The sequence below is a fragment of the Exophiala aquamarina genome, assembly GCF_000709125.1.
Source record: "Exophiala aquamarina CBS 119918 chromosome Unknown aczIA-supercont1.5, whole genome shotgun sequence".
NCBI lineage: Eukaryota > Fungi > Ascomycota > Eurotiomycetes > Chaetothyriales > Herpotrichiellaceae > Exophiala > Exophiala aquamarina.
In genome coordinates this window covers 683,758-695,892 of record NW_013550583.1, presented here as the reverse complement: position 1 = coordinate 695,892, position 12,135 = coordinate 683,758, and the positions used below count along the sequence as shown (strand labels likewise).

General features: G+C 46.7%; 2 protein-coding genes across 2 annotated transcripts; one reads left to right on the top strand and one right to left on the bottom strand.

Annotated features, from left to right (window-relative positions):
- Positions 1-6,523: 6,523 nt before the first annotated feature.
- On the bottom strand, positions 6,524-7,090 carry A1O9_06913 (uncharacterized protein; the record flags this gene model as incomplete). Its single annotated transcript, XM_013403859.1, has 1 exon — positions 6,524-7,090. One exon carries the CDS (start codon positions 7,088-7,090, stop codon positions 6,524-6,526), a length of 567 nt encoding a protein of 188 aa, XP_013259313.1.
- Positions 7,091-10,424: 3,334 nt separating this feature from the next.
- A1O9_06912 (DNA excision repair protein ERCC-1) lies at positions 10,425-11,552 on the top strand (the record flags this gene model as incomplete). The annotated part of the gene is made up of 1 exon (XM_013403858.1): positions 10,425-11,552. One exon carries the CDS (start codon positions 10,425-10,427, stop codon positions 11,550-11,552), a length of 1,128 nt encoding a protein of 375 aa, XP_013259312.1.
- Positions 11,553-12,135: the final 583 nt, after the last annotated feature.

Sequence of the window (12,135 nt, the reverse complement as noted above, 5' to 3'; positions counted from 1 at the left end):
GAAACTTTGCGGTAAATGCAAGGATAGTTTCTCCATTACATCAACTGGCTCCTGCAAGTCCCAATAGGCTATAGAAGCATGCTGCATTTCAAGGTCTTTGCTGCTATTCTCCAGTAATGCTGCTCGATTATTTTGGGCAAGAATTTCCAGTGCTATTTCGAAGTCACGCTTCCTCAGTCACATATCTCAGTGTGGCATACATGACGTTCGAGCCTATCCTCTTGACACACTCAGGTAATTTGGAGGATTTCATCACCTCAACGGACCTTTCTGTGAATTCAACATCCGATTTTAAAGCTCTGATAAGTTCGGATTGCGTACTCGCTGAGTACCGCTTCTTGATACGCTGCCCAAAAAGCTCACAGGGGTTTGGATAATTCAGCAAGACCCGCCAGGTCATAAGACCAAACAAGTAGACGTCTGTTAAGTCGGGGGTTTATGTAATAAGACGGACGCCTAGTGAGACACACAAATTTTTATCATCCTTCTATTATACATTTAAATAACGCACTATCCAGCGTTATTTACGTGAAATCGATTAGTGTACGGAGCTAATAGAGTATCAATCTCTCTATTCCTAGTTATATTTACCCTCGCTGTCCTCGTCGTTGTTGTGGTCTCCTCCTGTAAAGCTTCAAAGGGCTTGTCTTGCCTAGTAGACCATTCCAACATTAGTAAACGTATTATTTATATCGATAGCTACTCTTCTCCCTCTAGAACCATTTAGCTGTGATATCTGAGCTTGCTGGGCGTCAAGTTGTTGGTATTTAACGGCTAGTTTATAGTGTAATTGATCGAATGCTTTACCTATCTTAAACAGGAATCCTCGTACGGAACGATATAGCGTCTCTTCACGGAGAATCGATCGAATTGAGCTCTATAACTCTCGTCGATTCTTAGGTGTACGATAAACTTCGTGACACGATAGTTGACGTTTTCGAGAGGGCGGATTTTATAGTAGAATCTCTTAATTCTTCAATTCTCGATAATCTGTGACGACCGGACGACTATTCGGGGTTCCCAAGAGTTTAAACCAGTAGCTCTCCACCCTGTCTCTTTATGTAGGGATAATAGACCTCCTAGGCTAGCTTTCTAGTAGAGCTGAAGGAATTTAGCCTTCTTAATAGGCTTCGTGTCGTCGTACCTAGCTAAATTAGTAATTTACTCTCCATATTAATATTTTACTACTAAAAAGTAGGAAAGATTGAGTGGCTATAGAACGTGACTTAAATAAGGGATAAGGTAGACTAGTACGACGCGATTTGAGAAGCATTCAATTATAAATTCTGTCGTTACGTGGCTTTTATGGCCGTTAAGGATAAGGAGCTAGTATCGATCTACACGAGTCTTAGGGAGAAATATCTGCCTTAGCTAGGCTAAACCGATATCGTTTAAGGTCCATCCGTTTAGTAAGGCCGTATAGAAGTAGTTAGGGACGTCCTTATCGGTAAACCAAGTTATTTGAAGGCTATAACCCTTAAAAAGAACTAAAAGTCTAAGCCGTCGACCTTCTACGGATATTACCTCGATAATTAATACCTAACGTAATCCATAAGCTAGTGGAACACACAAGCTAGTGGAACACTAATCCACTACCACCCATTAACTCACCCTTTGCCATTAATATCTCTACCACTATAAGCTCTATTCATTTAGAATAAGAAGGGAGGCTTGCTATAGCTATTAAAGCTATATAAGAGGGTAAAATCGCTAGTATTAGGGCCGTAGCGCGCGTATACGATATCCTATACGTAATATTAACGCGTCGACTTAAGGGCGGCGCTCCCTAGCGTAGTACGCCTACTATAACTCGAAAGCTTACTTAGTAGGAAGAAGAGGTCCTAGTACGATGGATACTAGATATAGATTTACGCGAATATACGCCTAGGGTAGGCGACGTTAGTAGGAAAGCGAATATACTACTTACTAAGCGCGTTCGTAGTACGCTAATAACGCCGTTTACTATCGGTATTAATTAGGCTATAAACTTCGTTCGTCGGCGCTCCGAATTACGTTTAGATTACCTTAGGAAGAAGGACTTATAGCGAGCTCTCTATAAAGACCCTAGCGTTATCTAGGCGTAGTTTAATTTAGTACGAAATATTATCGCTAAATACGGAGTAGTAGACGATAATATATAGAACTTCGACGAGACGAGCTTCTAGATAGGAGTAATCTCTACGGCTCGGGTTATAACTAGCTCCGAGCGACGTAGTCGGCCCGTCGTTACTTAGCCTAGTAATCGTACGTAGACGACGGTAATCGAGACGATCGTAGTAGACGAGAGAGTATTAGATCTATTAATTATCTTCGCTAGTAAGGTCTACTAGGAGTAGTAGTTCTAAGACCTTTAGAACGACGAGTATACTAACTAGAAGCTCGCCGTTAACGAGACGGAGTAGACGAACGATAAGATAGACTTATAGTAGCTTTAAGAGGTCTTCGAGCCGTCTACTAGGCGCTCGAGGCGAGGTAAATACCGATTACTTATTCTAGATAGCTACTATAGCTATAATACGCCCGAATTTAATAACTATTATACGAAGTACGATATTATCGCGCTTTTTATATCGCCGTATACCTCCTACTTACTCTAGCCGCTTAACGTAACGTACTTCTCGCCGCTTAAGCGAGCGTACGGAAGGCGAGTTAAGGAGCTAATACGCCTAAACTAATACTACGTCGATAAGAACGACTCCCTACGCCTATATATAGCGGCTCGCTCCGAGGCGTTTACGGAGTATAACGCGAGGATAGGCTTTCGAGTAGCCGGCTTAGTACCGTACGATCTAAGCGTTATACTCGATTAATTAAGGCTAGTATTTCGTACGCCTACGCCGCCTCTCTTGCTTCCGTCGAGTTAGGAGCTCGAGTAGGGCTAGGATCCGGAGACGCCGCGGACGGTTAAGTAGGTTTAGAAGTACGCCCGTACGCTTAGGAAATCGCTTAAGCGGAAGACTATTCTAACTCCTAGTCTAACTAACCTAGCCGTCGTATAGATAGCTAAGGCTACTAAGTATGCTATTTACGCGTTCTAACTAGCGTAGGAGCGAATTACGGAGCTAGAGGAGCTTATCTAAGTAAGGAAGAAGAGGAAGACGACTAGTAGGAAGTATATTAAGAACGGTAAGCTACTTAGTACGAGCGATGTACGTTAAGAGTACGTAGACGAGTCCGACGAGGAGGACGAGGATACTATTGTTATTCGCGTTGCGGGCGCTCAGCGGCGTTGTAGGCGGTGTAGTACGATAGGGCATAACTCCAGGACGTGTCAAGCATCAAATACAACAGCTTAATAGTGAATTGGATGCGATTTAGCGTCGTTGTGGTTAATAGAGTAAGTAGGAAGAGTGGTGGTGGTGGATTAGTGTTCCACTAGCTTGTGTGTTCCACTAGCTTGTGGATTACGTTATTCGCGATTTTCGGGGCCTTTTTAATAGCTCCTTATTGTCGTACGAGGTCCCGATAACACGTCGGTTATTACAGACGCCTAGAGCGATCCTAGTCTCGTCCATATTATAGGTATCCGTCTAGGATATTGAATACCGTTCGCGGAGGGCGTTTATATATTGAAACTAGCTATCGAGGGCCTTAGGATTCGTTGTACTAAGGCGTACGACATAGATCTTTTGACCCACCTTAGACTTCATATCAGGATGTCGTTGTAAGAACCGTGATACCTACTTCTGTCCGATAGGTTCCGGGCCGCTAGAGAGCTTACTCACGGCGACAGCGAGCTCTCGTACAGTACGAAAGCTAGGTGGATAACTCAAGCCTTATGGTTAAGAATCTATTTCTTTAGGATTCGCTCTTAGTCGTTTAATAGAAGCTATTGCGGTTCGCGTGTAATTATCTTTAAAATTCCGCCTTTAACGCGGCGAGCGAGTATAGCGTGACTAATATTATATGCGGCGGCAGCGGCTCGAATAGAAGGATATCACTGTTGTTAGACATCGTCAATAGCTTGCTGGATATGGAGCTCTCTATTAGATGCTATTTGAATAGGATTGAGGCTATTTTGGTTGAGTTGTACGTTGGTAAAGATGAAGGGGTAGATGGAAGGACGCGTCAAAACGCGTGTCTCACTAGGCGTCCGTCTCATTACATAACCCCCCGACTTAGCTTTAGTCCCTTGACTGAGAGTGCGGAGTGGGATTCGGGTGCCTCCCAGAACTGCGTGCTCCCTAGTAGATAATGTTCATGCTCAGGGTTAGGGTTGATAACAGCTAGTCCAAAGTCCGATAGCTTGGCTGTGAACTTTCCATTCGGGTGCCGGCAGATAAGCACGTTCTCAGATTTAACGTCCCCATGAATGATATTGCAGCAGTGCAAGGTCTGTAGTGCTAATCCAACCTCTAGAAGGAATTCCAGAAACGGAGACTGTTCATATTGTCTTTGATCGTACTAAAAGGAGTCGAGAGTGCCAAAGCAGGAGTACTCCATGCAAAGGCACGGCCAAGGAACTTGGTAGTCATCGTAGTCTTCGCTGATGTCGAGGCCCAGTAATCCAATGATATTATCATGTTTTTCGATTCTCGGATGACAGAGAACGGTAAGTTCTTGACGAACAGTCTCGTAGATCTCTTCTCGAAAACTCGGTTCGTGTCTCGAAGCAGGATTTGGATATTTAATGCAAGACAACTCCGGGTTTCTTTCTATCGCACGTGGAGGGATTTTGTCGCGGTCATTGAAATTGACGGCGATCACAACAAAATGATGGCCCTCTCCGATTATTAGGTTTTGTCCTATTAGGGATGATTCGTAGAGTGCAACTGTGTCTTGAAGATATCTGTCTGACTCCTCTTTCTGTTTCGATGTGTAAACGATGAAGTTGATAAGATAGAGAATATCTGGAATTTCATTCGAAGTGGGAGAAGGCGAGTGATGTATCCCTGTCCGCATGGACGAAGCATTCCATCTGACACTAGACATGGAACTCTGTCCCGGGAGATATACCCCTGGTAACATAGCCATACTTGTGAATACCTATTGGAGGATTTAGACTGTACAACTGTACGGGCCAATCGATACAGGCAAGTCAGCGTTGTTGAGATTTCCGTCTTCTTCTATTCTATGGTCACCGTTCTAGTTTATATAGACAATTACTAGGCAAGGTGACCTCCTGGAGCCCGTTTTCCATGATTCCAAAGCATTCCAGAGGCTGTGGCACTGACTCATTGATCGTTATTACGAGGTTGTCTGCCTGTTCCGTCGATAGTCACTTTGGCGCCAACAATACCCGTTCAATTTGTGTAATTTGAGGAATTTCGTGTCCAAAGCTGATGAAGTGCAGCAGATCACTAACTCGCCATAGAAGCACTCGCGGAATCGAGGAACTCCACTCGAATAGTGAGGCTTTGCAGTTCAGTGAAATGTGGTTCTAAGGGTCAATAACCAGAGGGGCAGCCGGAATTTCCTTGTGACAACGCCTTCATTCGAAAAGCGGAAGCTGCATGGTGGGAATGATTCTCAGGATGACCAGAGCATGTGGCGATAGCCAACTGGCAGATTCTGGGCACGAAGGCACGGCTTCTTCTGGATGCTGCCTGCTGTGCAGGGCGCTCTGGGGCTCCTACAGACACATCACTACGATTAGGTTGTGTGATTTCCGCTTCGCTTGCCGAACACCAAGTTCTTCGCGCCAGACGTGGCCGAATCGGTAAGGTACGTAAGAGGCAATCGGTAAAACTTACCATATAATAGCTAGTGGCACTTCGTTTTGTTTGGAGTACGAGGCTAATCAGATGCTTGAGACATGGCGGATCGGGAATTGTGCATCCGCGCTCTCAATCACATAAGCTAGTATGAGGTCAGTATTACCGTATTAGATTCGTAAAACAGCAGCTCCAGACAGCCTTACATGCATTAGTCGGATGCCCAGACAAGGCGTATGACTTCCGAGAGAAGAGACAAAGGCCAAAGTCCATGAGGTATTGCTGAGCCCAACGGCCAAATGACATCAAACGCCATAATCAAGGCAATAGGACTGCAGTCTGTAATGACTCTCGGTCGCCTGAGAGGAGTTGACGGTTTCAACGTTTAAGAATAGAATGTATTCCAATACATGTGGGTCTCATCCAAATTCTGCTCCACGCCTAAAATATCGCTTGATATGATTGATTCCTTCTCGTAGACCACGACCCTTCCAGATGCGGGTGGGAGTTATGGAGGGCACAGAACCTGTATCATATTTGCATGTTCCACAAGACAGCCACTACTTCTCAGTAGAAGCTGCGCTGTAAATTGAGATTGTAATCTGGCTCATCCCCGTGAAATCTCGAGATTCCATCGAATTGTCCAGTGAGACACTCTCTCACTGCCTCCATGTACTTCTCACCCATCGAAGGGCCAAGTTGAGGCACTGCCTTAGTAACTAGCTGGTCCCTGAAGTTTTGGGGAGGAGTGTGTTGAAGGTATCGCCACTCTATTTTTCGTGATGGTACCGAGCCACTGCTCCTCTGTTAAAGCCTGTGACATTTGGATGCTTGTAAAGCGCGACAGACACGGAAACTAGCGCTCTCCTCTATGTCTGAATGTTGGTACCATCTGGACGAGCCAGAGCAAACCCAGCGAAGTAGGGGTCCTGCAATGAAACCCGGCCGGATCTGCCATCGGATCTCTGGAAAAACAGTAGGTTGTATGAATCAATACTTTTATGCAGCCAGTCGGCACAAAGGAACTCGTGCAAGCAGCCTGCAAGAAAATGAGCCAGGCCAAATCGCTCTTCAAGGGATGGAATATTTTCTGCTCTGTTCATTATTTGATGGAGCGTTAGAGGTTGGAGAGGGTAGATCGGGTCCGGGTCGTGGGGATACTGAAACACCAGACCAAACCTTGGGCCTGTGTTATCCTCAAAATAACCAAGACATTCCAGCACTCTGAAGCAGCCTGGGCGAGCAGATTTCAGCATGTTGACAAGCATCCAAATTCTGTTTTCCAGGTCATCCCTCGACATCTGCTCGAGCGTGATGACGTCGTATGTCCGCCAATCGACGATAGTTGGACTGTGACTTTCACTGTTGACATGACCAAATGAGCGATTCGTAGACCGATCATTCTGGGAGAAGATTCTCAAGTTGTGGACACTCATGCGGGTTCTTGAGCAGGATTCAACGGGGCTCCCCGCTTCGGTGTTCTGCACATTATTCGTCAAATAATGTGCATTTACAAGGTTGCCTAGACCTTGTAAAGCTGTTCTGTGCTTCTGCTGCTCAGCCTGTTGTAGAAGTTGGACTCCAGCCTGACCATGGTCAAGGAGAGTGGTCGCCAAAATTTCTGCCCGAACAGCAAACGTGAGCTGCTGATGTTGGTGTGTGGGGCAAAATTCATAGAGGGTGTCTATAAGCTATGTTAATGCGTCGAGGAACTTTTCAAATCAGCCACGATCGTATATGACCCATTTTGCTCTTTGAAATATGGAGCAGCTCTTCTTGATCCTGTATACTATTGTTGCCTGCCGGCGGATCTCCATTTCTGCGACTGCGGTACTGTGCGACACGGGCGGCTGAGAGGATGGGAGTTCCTGCAATCCATGGTGCCCGGAAATACTTCTCACGTTTTCCAGAAGGTCCAGAATTTGAACCAGGATCTGCGTCAAAGTTTGGTAGACTAATGGCGGCAGTCTCTCAAAGCGTTCTCCTGACCTCAGGATGTCGAAATCCTTGCCCCAAATCAAAAACCGCGTTTCCTGGACTTTGAACGGAAAGTACGGTGTTCTAACATTTGGTGGACTTTTCCTCACTGAACTACGCGTTAACGATGTCGGCCGAAGGGAGGAGGTATTAAAGAGATCGTACTATCTGCGATAGTCGTGACTGCGAGGACGCAGTTACTGTACAACTGTACTGGAAGAGCTATGGCTGGATAAATTCCATCAGTACCCAGCTCAGAACTGGCATCGAGTACAACGCTCACCACCAATGACTAGGCCAGGAATACTGAATGGGTCCGTCATGGTAGGCCTTTAAGGATCCATCTTTACGGAGTACTGCCGACCCAAAGATCCTCTTACCTCACCAAATAGACTTAGTAATTTGATACTGACAATGTCTACTTCCACCCAAAATTGATAATGCCGTGGTCTCAGGAGACTTCCGCTACCTCTTGAATACTTGTACCAATTTATGGATAGACTTTACCAAACGGCTCAACTTTGATCCAGATATAGTGGCTTCGGTTGATGCTCGCGAGTGTACGGAGGGAGCGAGTCAAAGACTGTGGGTGCAATTCTCATCAGGCTGGCCGATAAACAGTGAGCTGCAAAATATTTACCCTTTTCAATGCCGAGCTGCCGCCACCGAGGAGAGCCAGGGAGGCTAGCCTCTTGGACCTGGCTTCAGTCTTGTGTGCGTATGATTTTTGCTTGTTGCGCCCCTTGTCTGTTAATATTACATTAAGGTACTGTACTAGTAATACTTCTGCAATCTACGGAATCATTTGTGGCTCTTGGGCGCGGTGCCCGACATGCAGCTAAATTAAGCCAACACCCTGTCTTCCCTTCTGTCACAAGAGGCTCCCCCCTTCTTAGCCTGGTATCTTCGGACGCCTGGTCTACCGTATTCAACAGTGAAGTTAACTTTATCGGAGGCTGGCGGTGGACCCTTCAATCTGGTGATCAGCAGTCACGATCCTCTGCGACGGATACAATATTTGGCCGCCACGAATGATGCAATAGTCGCGTCCATTGCCAAATAAGGCCTAATTACGGAGTACTGAAGATCAATGAGGAAGGCATGAGCTCCACGACTAGTCATATTATATTTGATAGAAGTAATCCCTCCTTCTTGCTGATCTTCCGATCGTTTCAGGCGTGGCATCTAGACCGCTCTTTCCGCCACCATTATAGTCAAGCCCGAGTCGCGCCAACTTCTCTACCAGAGCTCCGTCACTAAAGCGTAGAGTATTACGCCACGATGTCAATAAAGGCCGTCTACATAGACTACGAAGGACATGCTCCTACGTATGACAAGGCTGGGGCCTAGATGAACTTGCACACCCCTAGAGGCAGCCATTGAATACGCCGCACCGGAAACGCTCTAGTTTTATCCCATGACATTATTAAGGCACACTTACTACTAGGATGTCTACCACCTACTCTACCTAGACTTCTCCCTCCTCGCTCTCTCTTACTCAGATAGAACAACTTATAACAACTTTATAATGAGATAATACTTAAGTTATTATAGTTATTTACTACTAAGAGGTAATATTCCTTCCTATATAGTATAACTAACTTTATAGGCTAGTAGTAACGATTTCTTTAAACTTTACTTACTACAAGTAAGTAGCCCTTGTACTCTAGGTTAATACTATTATATCGAGGTTAAATCGGCATGTATTCTCGCCTATCTATAGGTTGGATAAAGGGGTAGGGCTGCGTTGCTAGGAGTTCTCTCTCTTCCAGGACCGTAGGATAAGAACCAACCAACAGCAAAACGAACACTATAATAGCCACGTCTAGAATCAAACTCTTTACTTACCTGCGTCAGTAAGGGGACCATAACACTATAGATCTCTATAATCTTGAGCCCGCCAATAGATTGTACTTTCAAGACTTCTCGCAATAGACGTGCATAAAGTTGTAATAGCCTTGTTCGTAAAGGTCACTGTCACTAAAACTTGGGCTGTATAGTTGTACAGTCGAAGTCGTAGAAGGAAAATGCCATCAATTCTGCAAACTATGCTCTCATGACTGCTGTTTAATACTCAACGCATGCTCTCATGCGTTCGTTGCTCCTCTCGTGCTTTTTTTTTTGGGCTTACATTGTCTGCTTTTCTCCTCACTTGCTTGTTCTTCCATGCCAAGGCCCCTTCTCTCTTCTCTCATGACTAAGCGCCTCGAGCCCCTTAACACTATATCATTGTGTGGATAAGGCTAGCGTCTTAGTGTCGTTGCGAACCAGAGTATGGAAGGTTTACTAGGCCCCTTTTGGACGACGATCCGCAAGTGTATGAAATCGCTGTACCTCTTCAACTCTATGGGCCCTGTTCTAGTTTATATAGACATTTCCTAGGCATTCAATCTCTAGGAGCCCTTTTCCCATGATTTTAAAGTATTCCAAATGGTGATACAGTGGCGCTTTCATGGTTTAAGGTGGGAGGCATTCTGGCCAGCGCCACGGAGTTTAATATTGTATATTTACTAGTGTGTCACGGGCTATGGCGCTAGCACGCGCTAGTTGAACCTTAGCGCTAAGATAAACTTACGAGTAGAGGTACAGTGCTAGGCGGAGGATACGATCTTTAGAGCAGCGCGGAAAATAGCCCAATTGGAACACGCATCGATCTATGGCTTGGCGAAACGCGGTCTTTGGCCACATATCATCAGCTCGCGGTGATCTCTATCAACCGTGTTGTCTCTCAATTATTGCCCCGTCGAAGTGCTCACACGCCCGACAGAGTGCCATGGCTAGTTCAGATGCAGTATGGCTGAAGAATTCGATGATGCCGAATTTCTAGCGGCCGAAGCAGCCGTGCAAAGGTCCGGAAATTCGTCAGGAAGCAGTCGTCCCGCCACGACTGGGACCTCCCGAATTGTTCAGCCAAAGCCACAGGCACTGCCTTCTAGGCAGGGGCCTTCTGCTATATTGGTCTCTACTCGCCAGAAAGGCAATCCGATTCTGAACCATGTTAAGTCGTTACCGTGGGAGTATTCCGATATCCCCTGTGACTATGTGCTGGGAGCGACAACATGCGCCCTGTTCTTGTCTCTGAAGTACCATCGGCTACACCCTGAATATGTCTACAGTCGCCTTCGCCAACTCGGGAAGCTGTACAACCTCCGCATCTTGCTGACGATGGTAGACATAACAAACCATGAAGAAGCTCTTAAAGAACTATCCAAGACCTCCATGATCAACAATTTGACCCTGATCCTCTGCTGGTCGTCGCAAGAAGCCGGCCGATACCTCGAACTCTTCAAGTCCTACGAGCATGCGTCGCCCACCTCAATACGGGCCCATCGAGCCGAGACATACAAGGAGAACCTGACGGAGTTTGTCACCACGCCTCGCAACATCAACAAAACCGACGCCGCAAGCCTGATTTCCAACTTTGGTTCCCTCCGCGCCGCAGTGAACGCGCAACCAGAAGAGTTGGCCATCGTTCCTGGATGGGGTGAGAAGAAAGTCAAGGCATGGTCAACCACAGTTCGCGAGCCATTTAGAATCAAGAGAGCGACCAAGTCTAGTGCTGCATTATTGAGACAAGAATCGACGATGTCCAGTGAAGATGGCTTGCCTAATGTCTCATCTGAATCCTTATTGCTAACCACTCCCGTGGGCACGACGTCTGCTCCTCGAGGACCAGAAATGGACTCGGTGATGGTACACGGACATATGGGACTCGGCCCGTCCCAGAAGCGCGCCCGGCTGCAGGAGATACCAGCCGACGATTTCGACGAAGACGAGGAGGCGTTGGCGTTTACAATGGCACAAGAAGCAGACCTAGCAGGACCGGAAAAACAAAGAGCCGAGCAAGCCGTCGCTCGGCAAGAGCCTGGACTAAGCGACGGCATCGCCGCGGCTCTAGCGAAACTACGCCAGAGTCATTGAGTCCATGAAAGCCTCGAGTCTAGCACACGGGCCCATCCAATACTCCAGAGAGATACGCTCTCGGAAGACGTGCAAAGCACCACCTCGATGTTGGCCTCGCCAGGTTTTCAATCTGGCCCTTGACGTGACCAAACAAAGTGGTGCCTTAGAGCCAGCGAAGGGAAACGTCGGTATAGGGTTTTGTTGAACATTTCCGCTGGCAACGGCCAGGCACGAACACCGGGAAACTAAATGGGGCGTCGTCATTGTTGCGGCGACCTTTTTGGCCTTTGTGGAAACTTGTGTCGGATGACATGACTGAACAACCAGGCTGGGGTAGTTGGTCAGTTGCCAGAAGGGTCTCTTGGACAGGTCTCTGGTAGGTAGTATGGAGAGCCCAAAAGCTTGCTGTGCTGCCGCAACCTTTTGGGACGAGGTCGGAGTTACTCTCTAACAAAGCAACTTTGCTAGGCATACCTAGTGCCGCGTAGCCTGCAACATGCCCTGGGCCTGAGTCTCTTTCGGGAGCTGTTTTATATTGCTTTCTCCAGCGTGCCCCGTGTGGCAAAACACTCTGTTGGGATTGAATGGCAGAGGGCTGTGT